This window comes from Nothobranchius furzeri, chromosome 5, assembly GCF_043380555.1.
Source record: "Nothobranchius furzeri strain GRZ-AD chromosome 5, NfurGRZ-RIMD1, whole genome shotgun sequence".
NCBI lineage: Eukaryota > Metazoa > Chordata > Actinopteri > Cyprinodontiformes > Nothobranchiidae > Nothobranchius > Nothobranchius furzeri.
In genome coordinates, this window is record NC_091745.1 from 74,057,117 (window position 1) to 74,077,412 (window position 20,296).

Genomic DNA, 20,296 nt, shown 5'->3' on the forward strand with positions numbered 1-20,296 from the left:
GTTTCTGTGTTTTAAAAAAGAACGATAGCATGGAATTATCTATCTATCTATCTATCTATCTATCTATCTATCTATCTATCTATCTATCTATCTATCGATCATCTATCTATCTATCGATCATCTATCTATCTATCTATCTATCTATCTATCTATCTATCTATCTATCTATCTATCTATCTATCTATCTATCTATCTATCTATCATTTGGTTGTAAATTCATCTTGTTTTTCCACAAACGAATGACTCTCCTTGTTTTTTTGCAAAAAATAATTTTATTAAACAATTTATCATTAATTACTTTTTCGAAATTTTTATGTAAATCAAATTTCTAATTACTAAATTTTTTGTCAAGTGTCAAGTTGTTGTTGATCGTTCCATTATAATAATGTTGCATTGTGATTTTTTTTACATTTATATTTGCATTTGCACTCATGATTATTTTACATAATATATATGTTTGTTTGTTTTTTTTCGCCACAATCTCAGTTGTTGAATGAATAATCTAAATGGTTCTACCCTGGCACAAAAACAGATTCACTATAGTACATCTACACAGCACTACATTTCCTGACTCGTTTTATATAAAGTAACTATGTTTTTCTTAACACCATCAAATTCTCACAGCATCCCATTGTCATTGTTGGTATTCCTTTATAGAGGAACACATGCTTTCTTGATTTTCATCTTTGGGGTATCCAGCGCTGCCAATATGGCCTCATTAAACACGTCATCTACTCCTTTCTGTTTAAAGAAGAGTGAAAAAAACAAAGAGAATACCATTTAGCTGCCTGTTTAACTTGTTGTTGTCATTTTCAGTGAGTTTGGTCCTTACCATTAGGAAAGCAGAGCACTCCATATATTTGACAGCTCTAAGCTCACGGGCCAGATTCTCACCACTCTTTGGGTTTATGGGGCATTGTTGGTTCTTGGCTAGCTTCTCAACAGTTTTGCAGTCTTTTCGAAGATCAATTTGTGTTCCTACTATCAGGAAAGGGGTTCCTGGGTTGTGGTGAGAAATCTCAGGAACCCACTGGGGGGAAAAAAAAGGAAAACAAGCGTCTGTGTGATCAGTAAACTATTTTAAAAAATTGTTGATTCATGTCAGTTTAACTGGGCAAAAAACGAATTATAATTGATTTTTATCGACTGAGTATGAACTGAATGTCTTGGAGTTAGTTTTTTTTACTTAAAAATACAACCAGTGATTGTATTAAAGTTCGGTGTGAAACAATAGTTTAAGACCAACCTGTGTTTTAACATTTTCAAATGTCGATGGAGAAACAACAGAGAAACAAACAAGAAAGACATCGGTTTGAGGGTAGATGGAAGAACGCAGCTTGTCGTAATCAGTTTGACCTGAGGTAAACAAAACAAGCAAAAGTCATTTGAAATATTTAAATTAAAAAAAAATAATAAAACAATTAAAATAAATTACCTGTTGTGTCATAGAGAAGAAGTTTAAAGGGCTTTCCTCCTATCACATCCCATCACAGTCGTTGCATAATTGTCAAATACCTTTAAAAACATTCCAGTTAGAGATATTAACAGTAATTACAGTAATCCAATGAATCAAAAATGTGAGTTTAATGTATTTCAGTATTTATTAAATAAATTCTTCTTACTGTTGGCACATACCCCGAGGGCATTTTAGTTGTGTAGGAGAACAATAATTGGGTTTTTTCAGATGCACTGTCCCCTACAAGTACACATTTTATAGCCTGCATCTATAATGAAACACAAAAATTACAAAAAGAAATACTTCAATAAGAAATATACCAAACAACCAAAGTTATGCAGAAACACTATAGAATGACATATAGTGACACAAATTTATCCAAATTAAGAATTGTGACAAACATACAAAAACAACTTTATTTTTTGACAGATTTTTTTTAGATTATTTAGTGATTCAAGAAAATGTCATGTTATTCTGTTCAAGGGGGTAATGAGTAGCTGTGACATTAAACTCATTTACAGTAAGCAGAACCAGTAAATTAAATGGAATGGAACTGACTTAAGCCAAATTTAATTAATATTCATGATAAATTAGTTTATTATTGTACGTTCTTCCATTAGATTGTGACCATACGCACCTCTTCTAATTCAAGTAACTCTACTTTTCCCTTTCTGTTCCGTCAAACTGTTCTTCAGCACTTTTCAATGTTTCGTTTCCAGCTGTTTTGCCCAACTTATATCCGGGTTCAAAGGTTGAATAATTTTAGACTGTAAAGATTTATTCGTGTGTTTATTCGCTTAGCAGACGCTTTTTATCCAAAGCGACTTACAATTTATAACCTATAGGGCATGTTGTGATTTATTATTGCTGTTGGCTAGACATAGATCAAGAGGCAGACACATCCCTTTTAAATGTTACTTGTGGTGAAAAATTAGATTTTATTAAACTTTTTTTTAATTTTCATTTAATTACTGAAGGATTCTGTCGTGGCACCTTAGAGCACTTCTGACGTTTAACCGTATTTTATCAATGTAACAGAATCATCTCCGGAAGTAGTTTATTTTGAAGGGGAAAAAATAACCGGATGTCGTCATTGTCAACTTTGATGCTAACTTGATAGCAGCGGTGTTTTGTGCTTCCCTTTGTTAGCAGACCGACTTCCGTTTTTATGTGTTTTCCAGGTTTCTGGAATTTACTGTCAGCTGTGAGTGAGAGCTGGAGGCGAGCATATTGACAAGCAATAGTTGCGGTTCCCTATTTTCGAACAATAGGTCCAGTATTTCCGCCGGACTTCGGTCTGAGCCTGTTACTCCTTTTCAACGACTGTTTCATTGGTTAGCTGGCTAGCCCAGGCCAGCTTATTTAAATCACCTAGCATGTTTCGCTTCTTGACTGACGCTGACGACGACCCCTATATGATGTAAGTACAGGCATTGATCACATTTTGTTTAGATACTGTGCTTTTTGAGTTGGGGAAAGTCTCATTTAATCGTGTAAACTTGCACATAGTCGCTGTGTCTGGAAGCAGGTAGCTTACCTTTCGGTGGGGGCCTATAGAGCCACCATATTAGATGGACAGTAAACCACAAAAGTAAACCTGTCTGCGCTTTAAAATAGAATACCTGCTCTGGTAACAACCAAGTGATGCTTTTTTAGATTTATAGATTATTATTTAGGCTGCTTTTTACTTTAATGTTGTCACATATCAAGCCTTTTCTAGTCGTTTCTTTATTATTATTTACATAAGTGCGCTTGTCCTGTACTACAAATGCATGAAGATTACCATTTGCTTTATAGAAAGTTAGTTTTAACCGGAGTTGGTGCAATCAGCGTTTTGTAGCTTTGAACATTTCTTCATCTCATTATCTTAAAAGATAAAACGTGGGGCGATCAGAGCGATGACTTGGTGAACAAGAACTTTTATCTAAATAAAACATTCAAAATGAGTTCATTAGCATCACAATTTAAAGCGCATTGCCTTGTTTATGTCGACATTCAGTATATAAATACACATGAGATCTTTAAACATAAATTTAGTGATTTTTCTTTTGGCAAAACGTTCCTCTGAATCCAGCAGTCATGTGATTTCATTCCCCAAAACAAGTAAGGTCTCTGAGAAAGTAATGAGCTGTTTACCCGGAGGGTCCATCAGTAGGTGTTGATCAGGTTTAGGCTAAAAACATTAATTGCTTCCAGAAGCAAAATAACCAAAATTTTTTATCAGAATTTAGGCAAAATTAAGTGAGAAACCTGCTGCTTTTATGAGTGCACCTATATGAAAGTTTACGCCAATATCAATTTTGGATACTAATACTGCTATTGTGGCCGATAATTGATATTCATGTTATGTATATTTCCTAACACGTTCTTTATTGTGTATGAGCAACCACACCGCATGGCCACCCCCTCTCCATACAGAAACGCACGTGCAAATGGGAACCAGGTGATTGTTCACATCAGCCCAGTTGGCCGATACCGAGGCTGATTTAGCATGATTCCCTAATTTTACATAGGCTCAAAAGCTTCAGTTCCAGTGAGGGGTGTGAGACAGGTAGGCGATTTCAGGAGAGCCTTTCAGTTGGGCTCACTTGGCAGACAGGGTTAACGTTAATGCGTACCGTTATGCCAATGTAATGACGCAAATCACTAAAGAGAGCTACTTTTTGTGTTCTCTTGTTGTGTTGATACTCACTCAGGTTGCTGAACACACATAGATGTGGGGAGCCTTAACACCTGTGTGCCTTCCCATTTAGTACTTTTTATTAGGTTTGATTAAATGAATGCTTTTTAAAATGACGATAGTTAAAGGAGCATTATGGAAGTTTGGCAGCCAAAACATGTATAGAAATAATAAATTTCTTCTTCATACATTCTCCTGCAATGCCCTGGTCCTGTAGAATGAGCCCTGGCATTTTTACTGTGATTGCCTGTTTTTCTGTAAAATCACAGAAAAAGAGCTGCTCGGGTTGAGCAGGCTGCTTCATCGCGTTCACGCTCAGGCATAGCCCGTAGCATTTGCTATCCGTAGCTTTAGCAGCAGAGAGAGAGGTAGTGCCAACTCAGCGACTTTGTCGCTGTTCCTAATGCTTGGTGATGAACCTAGCTACATTTCTGAGGACCCTTAGCTACTTTCTTCTAGATATTTCCTGCAAATTAGCAACAAAATAGCCATTTACACTACGAATCGTTCTTTGAACGTTGTTTCAGCTGTCATCAAGGATATAAATGTTACAAGTACTAAATACGTCACTGGTGGTTTAGCTCACCTAGTAAGACGCCGGATTCTCATGCAGAAGACCCGGGTTCGATTCTAGATGTGAACATAGTTAATTTAGAGTTTCTTTTTTACATTAATGGTATATTTTTTTTACAGTAAGATGCCCAAATTTTTATTTGAGACTCGCTGAACGGCATTGAATTCACAGATAAAAAAGATGTGGGTTCAACTTTTATTTTGGAACAATTTTTCAAGCACGGGAAGGGAATGATCTGAGCATGCAGGAGGACTGACCCATCATAAACCTTTGTTGGCTGTGCTGAAGAGAGAGGTACAGAACCAAATTATTTAATTAATTAGCTGCGCGTTCTCCTGTCCTCTGTCCTCCGACACACACACACACACAAGGGACTGTCTCAGCTGTTATTTTTGTTAAGGAGTGTGCACGTACAGCATGCGCGCCTCGTGCACGAGCCTACTATTGAAGCTGCCGTTACGCTTTTGGCCTGAGGGGGCAATCGCGAGCATAAAAATTCAAAACTCCGTAAAGTCCCTTTAACCTCTTTTTTAAGCTCTCCTAATCTAAAACACTGGTTTTACCTAACTGGGCACTAGAGACCTGAGGCTTTAGAAACCCCCTGGGCTAAGAAAACTGGTCATTCATCTGAATCAGAAAATATTTCTTCCTTTTGTTATTTGAAACTTGCTTTGCCACATTTGAACTGAAACAACCAGCCTGTTAATTTGCATAAGAAAACTAAACTAGTCTTCTTCTTTTTTAGGGATCCGTTTGCTGCTCATAGGCACCAAATGAGAAGTATGTTTGGACCATTTGCAATGGATCCATTTGCTCTTGCACCCCAGATACAGCCACATCGTGCAGCACGCAGACCGGTAACTGATTGCTGTGAGAACAGTCCATTTGGTGTCTGAATTTTTATGTTACCTACATTTTTTACTTATCGAGTTATTTTTCTTTTTCTAGGCTGGCCCACTTGCTCCATTTGGCATGATGGGAATGGTGAGTAACTGATTCTTTAATAGCATTTGTGTATCATGTGACTCCCAACAGTTTACAGAGCTTTATGTGGTAAATTCTGTTATAGAAAAGGCTTGAACGGTGTCCTGTTGGGGTGGGAATCTTTAGGTTCCTCGTAATCTGATTTGATTACTCTGTGTGTTGTGTGAGGCTACTAAATGATCAATGATGCATTTTCTACCCGTATATTTGCAGGGTGGAGGCTTCATGGATATGTTTGGCATGATGGAAGAAATGATGGGAAACGTGGTGAGCAGCTTTGAAAACCTGTTTCTACTAACAAAATACTAGTGCACGAGTATTGCTTCCTAACACATAGTGCTTTTTTCCCCCTTCTCTTTTAGGAAAGGATGACCGGAACACCAAACTGCCAAACATTTTCCTCCTCGACAGTGATCTCCTATTCATCTTCAGACGTGGGGGCTCCTAAGGTTTATCAGCAGACAAGTGCAACAAGAACAGGCCCAGGAGGGGTACGGATAACCTCAAGCTTTTAAAATGTTGTGCATTAATAACCTGGAGATTGTGTCATCTGAGAAGGCTCCTTTCATTGCTAACATGGTACACGAGTTTAAAGGTTTGGAACACGGAAAAACCATTTTACTGGTTATTTCTGATTATAATCAGCCAATTTGATGCAAGCTGAACATGACAATGGTCTCCTACACAAGCTGCTGATAGAAAATAGACAGAAACAGTTCTACGTCACACTGTCACTTAACATTTATGGACTCACCCGTCCTGACTCACAACGTGGAAGGCTGTTGTTGGCTTAGCGTTTAGAAAACACCAGAGAACGTCTCAGCTAGTAGGAGATAACTGTTAGCATTAGCAACTCCACCACACAGCACAACTCCTCCAGATGTGTGCTATTTGTGGAGATAAAACATCAACGTTGCAAAACAAGCAGTGGAGGAATCGCATTGCTGTTATCCAATCAGAGGCAAGATGTCAAAATAATCAGGAAGTAAGATACTTGGCTGGAGGAGGAGCTACTTTCCAAGTCCAGCTTACAAATGGGCCATTCCCATCTGTACCGGGTCGGCCCGGGCCGGGTAGCCCCAGTCGGCCCCAGCCTGGCTCGGTTGATTCCACACATCCTTGTCTTAAGCCCATGTGGGCTGATTCTACCCACCAATCAGAGGCTTTCTCTAATGGAAGGTGTGAATTTGCTGTCAGCAGTGGGTGTGTTGGCCCTGGTCGGCCTGAAGCAGACCCCCTCGAGAAGAGGGCTGAGAATGAGCCTTGGTTGGCTCGGAAAAATACCAGGCCACCCAGATATGTAAACAACCTACGCTACCCGGCCCGGGCCGACCCGGTACAGATGGGAATGGCCCAAAAGCGTCCATTCCTACTAGAGATCTCTGCAAATGTATTGATTAAACAAGTGCTCTGCACCTAGTTTATTTCAGCATTACTGCGGTCTTTTAGCTTCATCAGCACATTAAATTACCATAAACTGTAATGACTTTCACTCTCGGTATAAATGTCACTTTGTGTCAAACAAACACTGCTGGCTGGGTTGGGTCTGAGTGCAGAAGAGCCATTTTAGTTTAGTTAACTGTCATCTTTCCTCTCAGATCCGTGAAACACGGCAGTCCATGAGGGACAGCGAGAGCGGCTTTGAGCGGCTCGCCATCGGCCATCATATTGGGGATCGTGCACACATAATGGAGCGTTCACGAAATCGCCGCACTGGTGATCGCGAGGAACGGCAAGACTTCATTAACCTCGATGAGAGTGAGTAGTGCTGATGTTCTTCTAACATCGGTTTATCTGTGGATCTTCAGGAAGATGGATGGAGAGCTAATATTGAAGGCAGGCTGGGTTTTAGTTTAAATATCCTGGCTTGTGTTCTTGTTAGCTGATGCTGAAGCGTTTGATGAGGAGTGGAGGAGGGGGGCAGGAAGATACACTTCCCCAAATGCTCGTGGGCTGGAGTACGGTCAGGATCCGCGTGGGGGAGGACAGCAGCTGGCCCTCCCGGCCCCTTCCAACTCAACGCCCCCTCATCGACATGAGTCTCCCAGACACCGTCAGCCCCAAACCCGCCCACGTTACGACTGGTGAGAAGGTAAGGTGGACGTGGACTTCATATGGATGCACCTAAAGTTTGAGTTAAACATTAATCCAAATTCTCAGAAACCACAGCAGCAGATGCTTTCATTCCCTTTAAAACAGACCATGGTTATGTGCTGTAATGGTTGAATCTGTTAATCTGGTTACATGGCTTATTTATTCAGCTTTGGCTTTATAAGATAAAGATAAGAATCCAGATATCTGTTGTTTTCATACCTTTGAAGAAGATTCCTCCAGCTGCAGTTGGAATCCCCAGTCCTGTAAAATATTGGTTTGCAGTTTTGAGATCTAGACCATAAAATCAAAGGGAAAAGTTTAATCAAAATGCGTCATTTTGCTGTTAGTTTGCTGCAGTCATCTCATTTACCAAACAGCTGATTGGTGGAGAACATTTTTTAACAAAAACAGGGAAGCTTTGGTTAGAAATTGTGACTTTCTGCTTGTGTGAAGTGAGAATGTGGCTCTGCTCAGACAGCTGCTGGCTCAACGGGAGCAGCTCGATCATCGTTGCTTCATGTTGTTGACCCCGACTTCAAACTGGAGGCATCAGCGACGCGGAACGGTTTACTCGCTGCGCGCCAAGCCACACCGGGAAAGTCTCAGCCACAAAGCGGCGTCTCCGCCGTCCTCCTCGCTGGATTCGCGACATCACAAAATTCCTCGAGACTTAAAAGGTTACGGTTTGTTTATGCCATCCAACATCAAACCAAAAAGAAGGAGATCGTGTTTGATGTCATATGATGTTGTTTAGCGATGGGTACCGAATTCGGTACTTTTTAAGGTACCGACTGAATTCCATAGCACCGTCTGAGCACAGATTCACGTCTTTTGAAACGGCGCCTCGTTTCGGTACCCGTCCTTCATAACGAGAACTTGCCTAGACAGCTGCGCATGCGCAAGAGCGTTATGTCGGTCGCTGCGAGCGAGTTGTAAACAGAGCAGCATGGTAGAAAGAACGCACGCTAAAGTTTGGCTTCACTTTACTAAATGCGACGGGTGATTGGGTGAAGATGAAACCAGTGACAACGATCTAAGTGTGAGGCATCATCGTTTTAATCTGCTCCAGCAGTTAAATAAACTGTTTAAGATAACGTTAGCTTGATATGTTAGCTTCCATTGCCACCATTGTTATCAGGTAATGTGTAGGAAAAATCAAATGAAAAAGGACGGCAAAAGGAATGAAGATACACAGTAAATTTAGTTCACAGTAAAGATGTTAGCTTCAGTTTAATTATCAGCTTATAAAACTACAAGGACGATGTTAAAATACAAACAGTTGTATGTTGTTTATCGTGATATTTATCAAATATGGTTATATATTGAGAAAAATATATATTTAATTATAAAGTAGAATTAAAATATCAAACACTCAAAAGTATCTAAAATTGGTACCGTTAAGTACCCGTATCGATTCCTAGGTACCGGGAATTAGTACCGGATCGATTCAAATGTCAAAGTTACCCATCCCTAAGTTTTTCCTCTCCAATGCCAGGATTAAAGCCATAAAAACACACAATTGCACTTCTCAAAGGATGCTGGGAGTAAATAAGCCGTCGGGTCACATATTGATGTAATCTACATGGATTTGAAATTGCATCGCTGCAATAGTCTTTAATTTGAAAATCACCGGGTGTTTTACACTGAAACTGTGATTTCCTGTCTAGCTCCATGTTAACTGTGGAAATCAACGTGTCCCAGAATCGGCTAGTGGCAAAAATCCAATCCTATCTTTAGCGGCATGGCAAACCGCTTCTGAGATGCGCCGGAAAATCTCCACGCCGCGGCCGGTTTGGTTCAACCCTATAGACCCGGAGTATTAAATTCTGGGCCTGGAGGGCCTGTATCCAGCACGTTTTAGTGGTTTCTCTGCCCATGATTCACCTGTGCAGCTACTCACCAGGCTCCGCAGAAGCCTGTTAATCACCTGCTGATTGAAATCAGGTGTGTTGGAACGGAGGTAAAACTAAACGTACTGAACACTGGCTCCCCTGGACCAGGAGTGAGTACCACCGCCATAAACTATAACGGATTCTGTTTGAAGCAGCGCTGTTCTGCGCTGCTGATGCCTCCGGTGTGAAGTCGGGGTTACAGAAACTGTTTGTGCAACTGTTAGCATGTTTTTTAGCTTGCACCTGTTAGCAAGAACCATAAAAGTGTTAATATTATAGAGCTGTTGTGTTTCGGCGTTGATCTAAAAAGCGTTCTGCACATAAAACGATGGCTGGTTTGGTTTAAAAAGCGATTAATCATCGAGAAATCGGAATTCATTATTATTTTTAATTTGATATTTTCTTTTTAGAAAAGCGTTTATAAATTTAAATCTTATCAGCCGAAACATAATTTTCTATTTATTTTTGGTGGAAACGTGATGATTTCCACCGTAGATGCTGTAGCTGATGGATTTCCACCTCTCCTGCAGGTGTCCCACTTTTCAAAGCGAGCAGATGGAAGGAGTGGAGGGAGCGCTTCCCTGATGCTGTGAAACAACGCCGAAGATGGAAGTTGATTAATAAAACAACTAGCCGTCGTTAATGTTTGATATGACTGGACTGTCTAAACATAAGCACCATCTTTTACACTCATGCACACAACAGAACATCCCACACTCACTAGTTACACCTACTGTTACACAGATACAAGATCACCCCTGTGCTAACTTGGGTGGAGCTACACTCACTTTATATAAATATATATAAATATACTCATTCTCCAAACCTGACCTGTGTCTCTACCCGCTGCGCTTAGCGGCTGCAGTAAAACAGTACGTCTGCTGTACAGTCCATTTTATGTTTGTGAGGGCACTTGTGTGTCAGTGAATTGAATTGTATACTGTTAACTAACGAGATAAAATGTCATTAAACATTGTTAGATAATGGAAACTGTGTCTTTTGTGTTCTTTAAGGGTGTGTAGCTATAATTATCAGGTGGTGCTTCAGATGAATTACAGATATCAGAATCAGAGATTTTTAAAAGTGGAAAATGCAAGTTTAGTTACATCCAGGAGATTTATGCGAGTGGAGCCAACGAAGACTCGCAGGCTCGGAGACGGCCTCCTGCTGCGTTCTGGGTCTAATGGCATCGTTGCTATTTTTAAGCCCTCCCAGCGGTTTCATCCTGCCACATGTCTTCCTGTCTTCTTTATTCCTAATCATCAGATCTCCATTCTCTTAACAAGACAACCCATCTGTAGCTTTCTTTGCAGAGATTGCTCTCATCTGCTGCCTGCCACCTTAAAAGTACTTTTGATTATTTATTTTCTACAAATTTCTACTTTTACGGAGACAAAAAAAAAATACATCCAGGAAATTCAACACGTTTTTTGTTTGCATCCATGCAACTTCACCTCCATCTTTCTTTTCTCTCCTTGTTTAATTCCCTCCTCTTCTCCCTCCATCTTCCAGTGACTCACTCCCCCTCCCCCACCGTGTCATCCGTTTTCACGTCCTCTTCTCTGCACCGCTCCCTCGTTCGCTCACCTTCAAGCAGGATCAAACGCACGGCAGGTAATGTTAAAAAAGATTGATCTATTTCTTTTTCCAAGCCTCCCCATCCACACCCTCCTCCTCTCCTCTCCTGCTTGCTGTCCTCTCTCATCTCTCCATTAGTCCTCCTTTCTTAGTCACCAACTGAGACGCCGCAGAAATTGAACTGGCTGCAGGACTGAAAGAGGCTGGCAGGAGATTTTTTAAATGGGATCAAATTATTGGCTTTAGATTTATGTTTTAGTCTCTTGCCTTGTACGAGGGCGTTAGGGGGAGAGCATCTTCCCAGGGAGCCTTGTTTCCACAGCCTTCCATCCATAAGGCTGCGTCACTGTAATCAGAGTTGAGGAGAGGAAGTGAGTGCGAAAGCTCTTGGGTGCAGTGAAATGCCTTTTTCAGTGGTGGTGTTTCTATTTTGAGCAGCATCATCTTCACCTTTCCTTTCGTACCTGTCTTTCTGATCAAACTGAGATGGAAAGGGTTTTTGTTCATGAGCTAATTCAGAATATGCAGGTGAAAGATTTCCTTGTATTTCACAGGATGTCGATAGTGAATATTGTTGCCAGGGAGATCCTGGATTCCAGAGGAAACCCCACAGTGGAGGTGGATCTGCATACGTCCAAAGGTTAAAAGCTGCTACATCCGCCATGACCTTCACCCCCTCTCTCCTCCACCTTTAGCCTTTTACACGTACCGCCTCCTCCCATCTGACCCCTTCCTGTTCCCCAATGCAGGTGTGTTCAGGGCAGCGGTTCCCAGTGGGGCATCAACTGGCATCTACGAAGCTCTGGAGCTCCGGGATGGGGACAAGACTCGCTACAAGGGCAAAGGTGAGCACTTCCCAGGATGAATCATTTCCCTTTATGCTTTATTTTTCTTTTTTCTCCAAGGAAGCCTGCACTGACTCCTCAGTTTTTCCTCTTTTCAAGGTGTGACCAAGGCTGTTGCTCACATTAACGACACCCTTGGGCCTGCTCTCACCGAGTCTGTGCGTAGCAACTGCTAACATGAACAAAAAAAAGGATGAGTTGCATAAACAAATGCTCTGATGGTGACATTTTGCTTTTCCTCCAGGGAGTCAGTGTACTAGAGCAGGAGAAACTGGACAGCATGATGATTGAAATGGACGGCACTGACAACAAATGTGAGGCTTCATGTACATATATGTGCGCTGACATGTCCCTGCACCAGCTGCATCCATGTGTTAAAAAGCTGCTGCCTCTGCGCTCTCCTTCCAGCCAAGTTCGGGGCCAATTCTATTCTTGGAATATCGTTGGCTATATGCAAAGCTGGAGCGGCAGAGAAAGGAGTCCCCTTGTATCGTCACATCGCCGATCTGGCTGGAAACGGAGATCTGGTCCTCCCAGTTCCAGTGAGATTTTCCCTTTTTTCATTTATGTTTAGGGGGAAAATGCAACATTTGACCCTGAAAAAAGGCTAAAAAAAGAAACACCCATTGTCCTATCTTCTTCTTTTTGAGGCTTTTAATGTAATCAATGGGGGCTCTCATGCTGGGAACAGACTGGCTATGCAGGAATTCATGGTCCTCCCAGTGGGCGCAGAGTCTTTCCGTGATGCTCTGCGTGTCGGGGCTGAGCTCTACCAAACCCTGAGAAATGTCATCAAGGAGAAATACGGTCAAGATGCTACTAATGTGGGAGATGAAGGAGGGTTTGCTCCTAATATACAAGAAAACAGTGAAGGTGAGCAAACCTAAAATGTCCCTCTTCTCTTACCTTAGACGTCCTAACAGATTGTCTCTGTCTGTTCTTTCCTGCCAGCTCTGGAGCTGATAAAAACAGCCATAGAGAAAGCGGGCTTCACTGATAAAGTGGTGATAGGGATGGATGTTGCTGCTTCTGAATTTTTCAGTGAGGGGAAATATGACCTGGACTTCAAGTCTCCACCCAATGCTGCCCGCAACATCAGCGCAGAAGAGCTGGCCGACATCTACCAGGGCTTCATTAACAACTACCCAGGTGTGTGTCACGGGGTTTGTGTGTGACTAGTTAATATTTCTATAAGGGTGTGTATTGGAAAGAATCTGATTATCTGATATATATCGGGGAGACGATAAGATATCTATTGCAATACAGGGGAGACAATACGACATATGTATCGCAATGCAGGGGAGATGATACGGTAGGGCTGGGCAATAAGTCGAAAATGTATCGTTATCGAAATGTATGACTCTAATCGTGATAATTTTCCCATGTCAATAAATTTAATAATAAAAAAATGAAAGATGTGTGTAGGTTGGCAGTGTTCATGTCCCTTTAAGAAGCTGTACCACCTTGAGTCACATAAAAATGTGACTCAACTTAATACACGTGACAGCCCCTTCTAGTGGACAACTTTTGTTTCTGCACATACCTGTAGTTATCGCCCATTTATCGTTATCGAGGTGAAATCCTCATTATATTGTGATATTGATTTTAGGTCGTATCGCCCAGCCCTATTATACGTTACATATTGCAATATAGAGGATACAACATATATATTGCAATACGGGGGAGATGATGCAATATATATCACAATACAGAGGAGATGATACGATATATATATATATATATATATATATATATATATATATATATATATATATATATATCGCAATGCAGGGGAGATGATACGATATATATCGCAATACTGGGGAGATGATACAACACATATATCTGAAAACAGGGAGACAATAAGAAAAATTTCGCAATACAGGGGACACAATACAACAAAAATATTGCAATGCAAGAGAGATGATACGATATATATCGCAACAGAGGAGAGATGATACGATATATATCACAATACAGGGGAGATGATACGATATATATCGCAATACAGGGAGACGATAAATATATCGCAATACAAGGGAGACAATACAATAAAAATACTGCAATACAAGGGAGATGATACGATATATATCACAATACAGAGGAGATGATGCGATATGTTTATGTTTATTTATTTGGCAGACGCTTTTATCCAAAGCGACTTACAATTTATAACCTATAGGGCATGTTGTGATCTGTGGGGGGAAACCGGAGAACCCGGAGGAAACCCACGCATGCATAGGGATAACACGCAACTCCACGCAAAAAGGCAGCAGCCGAGTTTTGAACCTGCAACTTTCGTGCGGCGAGGCAACAGTGCTAACAATTGTGCCACCATGCAGCCCGATATATATATCGCAATACTGGGGAGATGATACAACACACATATCTGAATACAGGGAGACGATAAGAAAAATATTGCATTACAGGGGAGACAGTACAACAAAAATACTGCAATACAAGGGAGATGATACGATATATATCGCAATACAGGGGAGGCAATACAACAAATATTTTGCAATACAAGGGAGATGATAAGATATATATCGCAACAGGGGAGATGATACGATATATATCGCAATACTGGGGAGACGATACTTAGGGGAGATTATAAGATTTATATCGCAATAAAGGGTTGACGATACAACACATATATATATATATATCACAGTAAAGGGGAGAAGATATGATATGGCAGCATGAATCTTTATCGTGTCTCCTAGAATCTTTGAGCAGACAGGTGTGTAAGTTCAACTGAGGGACGTATAATCACTGCTGGCAGCAATACAGAGCAGGGGTCTCATTTATCAAACATTGCGTAGAATCCTTACTAAAACCATACTTAAGCTCAGCAAAAAATGTACTTACGCCAAGTAGGTTTGTGATCTATCAAACATGGAGTACGCACAGCTGCACGCAATCTCCGCTTCATAAATCAGAGACTAACGAGAATGTTTCTCAGCTGCATTTTAGTCACATCCCGCCCTCACCACGCCCACTTACTGCCATAAATAGTCAATGCAAAGTGCCTCTTGGATCTCATGCATATACATAAGCCGGCTGTTGCAGCGCTCTGCCAATGACATGGCGACCGTAGATCAAGGCAGATCAAGGAAGCGCAATTTCACAGAAGCAGAAATTGAGGTACCTGTGGGTGAGGTGGAGAAATGAAAGGAAGTGCTTTTGCAAAACAAATAAGAGAAAATCCATGGAGTGGCACAGCGTTGCTGAAGCCGTCAATGTTGTGAATTCTTCAGAGAGATCTGTGGCGGATATAAAAGAAATGGTCCAATCGGGATTCAATCCCCAGACTCCCGGGTGAAAGCCACATGTGCTAACCAGTCACCCAAACAGAGATCTTCCTTGTCCAAGTAGCCAGGGCGCATGATCAATCGGGTCACAGTGACAGGACATACACTGTCACAGACGCATGACATTCTGTCACAATCTGTCCCCCTGCTAATATTCTGCATTCCATATTCTGTGCTTCAGGCTGTGTGCGTGCGTGTGTGTGTGTGTGTGTGTGGGGGGGGGGGGTGTCTTGTTCTGTGTGAAAACAAAGCAGTACAAGTGATAACGCTGCATGATTTCATAATTTTATCCTTCTCAGCAGCAGCACTGCAGGTGCTCTCCATGTCCAAAATGTGCGTAAGCAAGGTCCTTAGTCAACTTAAAGTTGTGCACATTTTTCCGCTAAGTTTTCTTTCATAAATCCCAAAGTTTGCGTGGAAAGTTGCTCACATAGTTTTCCGACCCCGTTTTGTGCGTAAGCAAGCTTGATAAATGAGGCCCCAGACCACTTCAGCTATCAGGTTGCTGGAAATTGTCCCGGTGCTCCCAGTCGCTACTCTGCCACTGTATTACAATACATGGGAGAAACGATACAATATCTACGACAATAATTGGAAGGTGATACGATATGTGAAACAAAAAATGGGAGACAATTCGATATATTGCGACACTAAAAGCCAGATGATATTTCCATTTTAAAAACAGAATTTTGTTGGAAGTGTCTGGCCTGAGCTTTCCAAGATACATCCAGTGATGTCACAAAATCTCATCAGAGCGTTAAAATCTGCTGCCACCTAGCAGTCTGAGTTAGAATTGCACCTCACAAATTGAATACAGTAAAGATTTGTAAATTCTCAATAGAAAATGGATACACTGTTTTTAAATAGTGAATAAGTATCACAACATGAAACAATGAGATATTACAGGTATCACTGCCTTCTTGCATAACTAATTCCTATCAAAGAAATCCAGCTCTGAAGAACCTGACAGATGTGTAGCTAATGTGCAAATGGAGTATTAGTCAAACGAGGAGGTTTGTTATCTTATCAGTGATGTATCATCAGTGTTTTAAACCTCGAGGCTTTATTTGACTCATTCACGTGATTTGATCTCTTCTTCCTCTCTTTCTTTAAGTTGTGTCTATTGAAGATCCCTTTGATCAAGACGACTGGCCAGCTTGGTCACAGTTCACATCTTCAGTGGGCATCCAGGTGACGTAATATTCATGGACATACAATAGTCATTATTGTGTATTTTTCAGTCATTTATGATTTGTTGTTTTTGGTCATAAAAAATTAGAGATGTACCCAAAGTATTGGCCAGTGATTAGAATCTGTAAACATTCAGAATGATTGGTTTAATCAATGATCTTCTCATCTGAAACTCAAAAATCTGATTTTTTTTGTTTATAAATGCGCTAATATACTTCAGTCTGTGAACTCATCATTGATAGCTGCTAATTTGCACTAGCAAGAGCATGAGTTCATCAAATTCTTTAATGTATTCTATTAATTACATTTTTTTTAAGATAAAATGGCTAAAATCTGCTTCAGGAGGTCAGAGCTGTTCAAGAATCCAAAATCAGTATCAGCTCTTATAACCAGACTCTCCAAACATCCCTAAAATAAATCCTGTTACTAGATTACCAAACTTTGGAAAAGGTCACTTCCTTAACAAAAAACCTTTAGATCAAATATAAATCATGGTTGATTCGCCTTTTAACATTTATCTGTACACCCTCTCCTCCTAGAAATAACAAAAAACTGTTTGGATTTTCCAAACTTTGTTGTGTCCCAGGTGGTCGGAGATGATCTGACTGTGACGAACCCACGCAGGATACAGCGAGCCGTGGAGGACAAGGCCTGCAACTGCCTGCTGCTCAAAGTCAACCAGATTGGATCTGTGACGGAGGCCATCAAAGCGTACGTTGTGTGTTTTAATCCAACCATCCTGCAGAATTTTAAATGGTAAAATATGAGAATTGAGATGGTTTCCCTCTGTTTTTGGTTCTAAGGTGTAAGCTGGCCCAGGAAAATGGCTGGGGGGTGATGGTGAGCCATCGCTCTGGAGAAACAGAGGACACTTTTATAGCTGACCTGGTGGTCGGCCTTTGTACCGGACAGGTAAAACACACAGGTTCCTGCATTTGATCAAATTGTTATCAGTGTAACACAATAAAAACTATACCTGAAATCATGGTGATTCATGTTGAGAGAATGATTTTAGTTTGGTAGCTTCATGTCTTTTTGAAATTACTTGCGTGGACCTTTAACAATAGGTGTCATTTTGGAACATTTTACAGATTATTTAAAGAGCAAGTCACCCCCTACCAAAGTTTTATGGGCTCGACACACGGGAGGTGACATCGCCTCTCCTCCATTCATTTTCAATGAGACATGCGTGACAAAGCGATAATCGCGGGTCACCCTCCTACTAAGCGAAACGCGAAAAACGTGCGTGTGAAATTTTGCGCTCGTGCGCGTGTCGTGCACAGGTGACCCAGCGACGCGATCCAAGAAAGTTGAAACATTTTCAACTTTTCATCGCTGTCGCTCGGACGAGGACTAATCAACGGAGGTTTCATTCACTGACCAATGAGCGGACAGGATGCTCCGTACATCTCCGAGCAAACATGGAGGAGAAGTTGATTATTATTATGTTTTATATAGTAAAATCAGAAGTAAGATTTCACATAACTCTAGCATTGACGGCATTTGGACAGAACCGTACTCCGTTGTGTCCTGGCAACAAGCGCTGCTTCTTGCTACAGTTAACCCTCCCACTGTCCTCATGGGTGACCCCGCGAGGAAGTTGACCATTGAGCAGGATTGATGGTTTATCCCTTGAGGTCCACCCCTGCCACGTGGTCCTCAAGGGATAAACCATCAATCCTGATCAATGGTCAACTTTCCTCGCGGGGTCACCCATGAGGACAGTGGGAGGGTTAAAAAAAACGACCTGACATAAAAATAAAGTCTAGTTTCTTCCTTAAATAACTAAATAATAGGGCTGCACAATATATTGTAAATATATCGTTATCGCGATATCAGCATGCACAATATGCATATCGCAAAGAACAGATAAATATCGCAATGAATGGTCAGCTCATATGTTTGCTGCACATAATGCATTCTGTCAATCAAACGGAAGCATGATTTTTTTTTTAACAAATCAAATAGAGCTCTTCACCCATTTGGTCAAATGGGTGGGTTCTCATAGGTTAGATGCCCACTCCTGAGGTGGACGGCACTTAATTTTGATGGTTCGCAAACACCTGAGTTAGCTCTTTTTGCTGATTCAGCTTTTCCCGGGATCCACTGATTGCCTTTTCTTGTTCATTTTCTTTTTCCCTATCCTCACATCTTTTGCTTTTCTCATTTTTATGATTTTTTAATTTCTTTGATTTTGATTATTTTTGCTCCTGAGTTAAGTTTTTATTTATCGCAAGTAATATCGTCATCGCAATATTAATCGTTATCGAATATCGCAGGTTTTCCTAATATCGTGCAGCCCTACAAAATAACAACAAAAATATATTATTGGTATTATATTTGCCCCACTTTTGATCAAAACTATTAAAATACTAGCATTTCCCATTCTTTAATGAATTTAAAAAAAGTTTATTTTTCATCAGAACAGTCCTACGATGCTTTTATTTTGATAGTGGGTAAGCTAATTAGCATTCTGAAGGATGGTGATGAGTAAAGCTCAAATACACACAGCAAAATTTATTTACAATAACAGACAACTTTATATTATTTTATTTATATTTTTAATATAAAACATTACATTTATTAGCTTTCTCCTCTGACGTTCGAAGTTTAACGGTTTGCAATGCATTATGAGAAACTGTGCTGTCCCAAGTCCGCCGAAGGATGCATTGATGCATCCTCAATACAATGGGCGGAGCATGAGCACATCCGGGAACTCTGAGCGAACTTTCCGTTATGCATACTTAGGACTGGAACAGTCCTTGGGCCGTCGTTGATGCCGTTTTACAAGGACGTGAATACACAAGTTCAAACAAATATGCATATGGAGAAACGGCCACAGGCTCACAATGACATTGTGACATCATAATGTACCAGCTAACATCATAGTGTACCTCTTAGCCAATAGCAATGGCAGATTTAAATTCAAATGCAGTGCAGAGTTTTTACCTGAAGATGGCGCAACACTGACAGTTTGAGGCAGAATATTTATATTTTAACTAAGATGCACTAAAGTATCCAATTATTGACCACAGCATGATTAGACACTCATTTATATAGTTTATCAGAAAGAAAAAGTTTATTTGGGGGTGACTTGCTCTTTAATAAATAGAATACATAAAAAGTAAATGAGAAATTATGTAATCCGTTACTTTTTTATGCCTCATCAGATCAAGACTGGAGCTCCGTGTCGATCTGAGCGTCTAGCTAAATACAATCAGCTCATGAGGTGAGTATTTACAGCGCAAAACACTCGAATATCTTTAAAAATCTGTTTCACTCCCTTTTCCTTCTCTGCTTTCATCCTCACCTCCTCTTCCTCTCAGGATTGAGGAAGAGTTAGGTGAACAGGCACGCTATGCTGGGCACAACTTCCGCAACCCCAGTGTCCTCTGAGTCCCGCCGACCGAAAACATGAAAACAATGTTAAATGTCCCACACAGGTAATTAATTGTGTCAGCGAAGCCCAAAACACACAGAGACACACTTTAAAATACATAAAATGCACATAAAATATTAGATCTGAAGAGGCAAAGTGACACGTCTGGTGTAAGTTTTCTGTGATTCCTCTTGTTGTGGTCTTTTCACTCACTGCCAACATGTTCGAATCTCTTGTGTCCAGCTGCTTTGTCTCATCCCTGGTCCGTTGTTGTTTCTTTGTCAAACTGAATAAAGAGATGAAAAAATGTAA

At 40.7% G+C, this 20,296-nt stretch overlaps 2 protein-coding genes and 1 pseudogene across 3 annotated transcripts; 2 read left to right on the forward strand and 1 right to left on the reverse strand.

Annotated features, from left to right (window-relative positions):
• Positions 1-323: 323 nt before the first annotated feature.
• LOC107379464 (cell division control protein 42 homolog) lies at positions 324-11,273 on the reverse strand (annotated as a pseudogene).
• Positions 2,549-10,670, forward strand: mlf2 (myeloid leukemia factor 2). The gene is made up of 8 exons (XM_015950230.3): positions 2,549-2,876; positions 5,456-5,567; positions 5,659-5,694; positions 5,908-5,961; positions 6,057-6,185; positions 7,293-7,452; positions 7,577-7,786; positions 10,211-10,670. The coding sequence occupies exons 1-7, from the start codon at positions 2,833-2,835 to the stop codon at positions 7,780-7,782; spliced, it is 741 nt and encodes a 246-aa protein (XP_015805716.1). The 5' UTR covers positions 2,549-2,832; the 3' UTR covers positions 7,783-7,786; positions 10,211-10,670.
• Positions 11,141-20,296, forward strand: LOC107379466 (gamma-enolase). 2 transcript variants are annotated; one of them, XM_015950228.3, is made up of 13 exons: positions 11,141-11,294; positions 11,813-11,898; positions 12,008-12,103; positions 12,203-12,261; positions 12,348-12,417; positions 12,512-12,645; positions 12,754-12,976; positions 13,055-13,252; positions 16,529-16,605; positions 17,192-17,316; positions 17,409-17,517; positions 19,776-19,834; positions 19,932-20,296. In XM_015950228.3, the coding sequence occupies exons 2-13, from the start codon at positions 11,814-11,816 to the stop codon at positions 19,999-20,001; spliced, it is 1,305 nt and encodes a 434-aa protein (XP_015805714.1). In that variant the 5' UTR covers positions 11,141-11,294; position 11,813; the 3' UTR covers positions 20,002-20,296. The 2 variants fall into 2 exon arrangements, with proteins under 2 accessions (XP_015805714.1, XP_015805715.1); XM_015950229.3 differs by lacking the exon at positions 11,141-11,294 and adding an exon at positions 11,486-11,629.

Coding starts and splice junctions, on each gene's coding strand:
- mlf2 (XM_015950230.3), top strand. CDS start 2,833: ATGTTTCGCTTCTTGACTGACGCTGACGACGACCCCTATATGAT. Junction 5,568..5,658: donor ATCGTGCAGCACGCAGACCG/GTAACTGATTGC, acceptor TTCTTTTTCTAG/GCTGGCCCACTTGCTCCATT. Junction 6,186..7,292: donor CAAGAACAGGCCCAGGAGGG/GTACGGATAACC, acceptor CTTTCCTCTCAG/ATCCGTGAAACACGGCAGTC.
- LOC107379466 (XM_015950228.3), top strand. CDS start 11,814: ATGTCGATAGTGAATATTGTTGCCAGGGAGATCCTGGATTCCAGAGGA. Junction 13,253..16,528: donor CTTCATTAACAACTACCCAG/GTGTGTGTCACG, acceptor TCTTTCTTTAAG/TTGTGTCTATTGAAGATCCC. Junction 17,518..19,775: donor TCGGCCTTTGTACCGGACAG/GTAAAACACACA, acceptor ATGCCTCATCAG/ATCAAGACTGGAGCTCCGTG.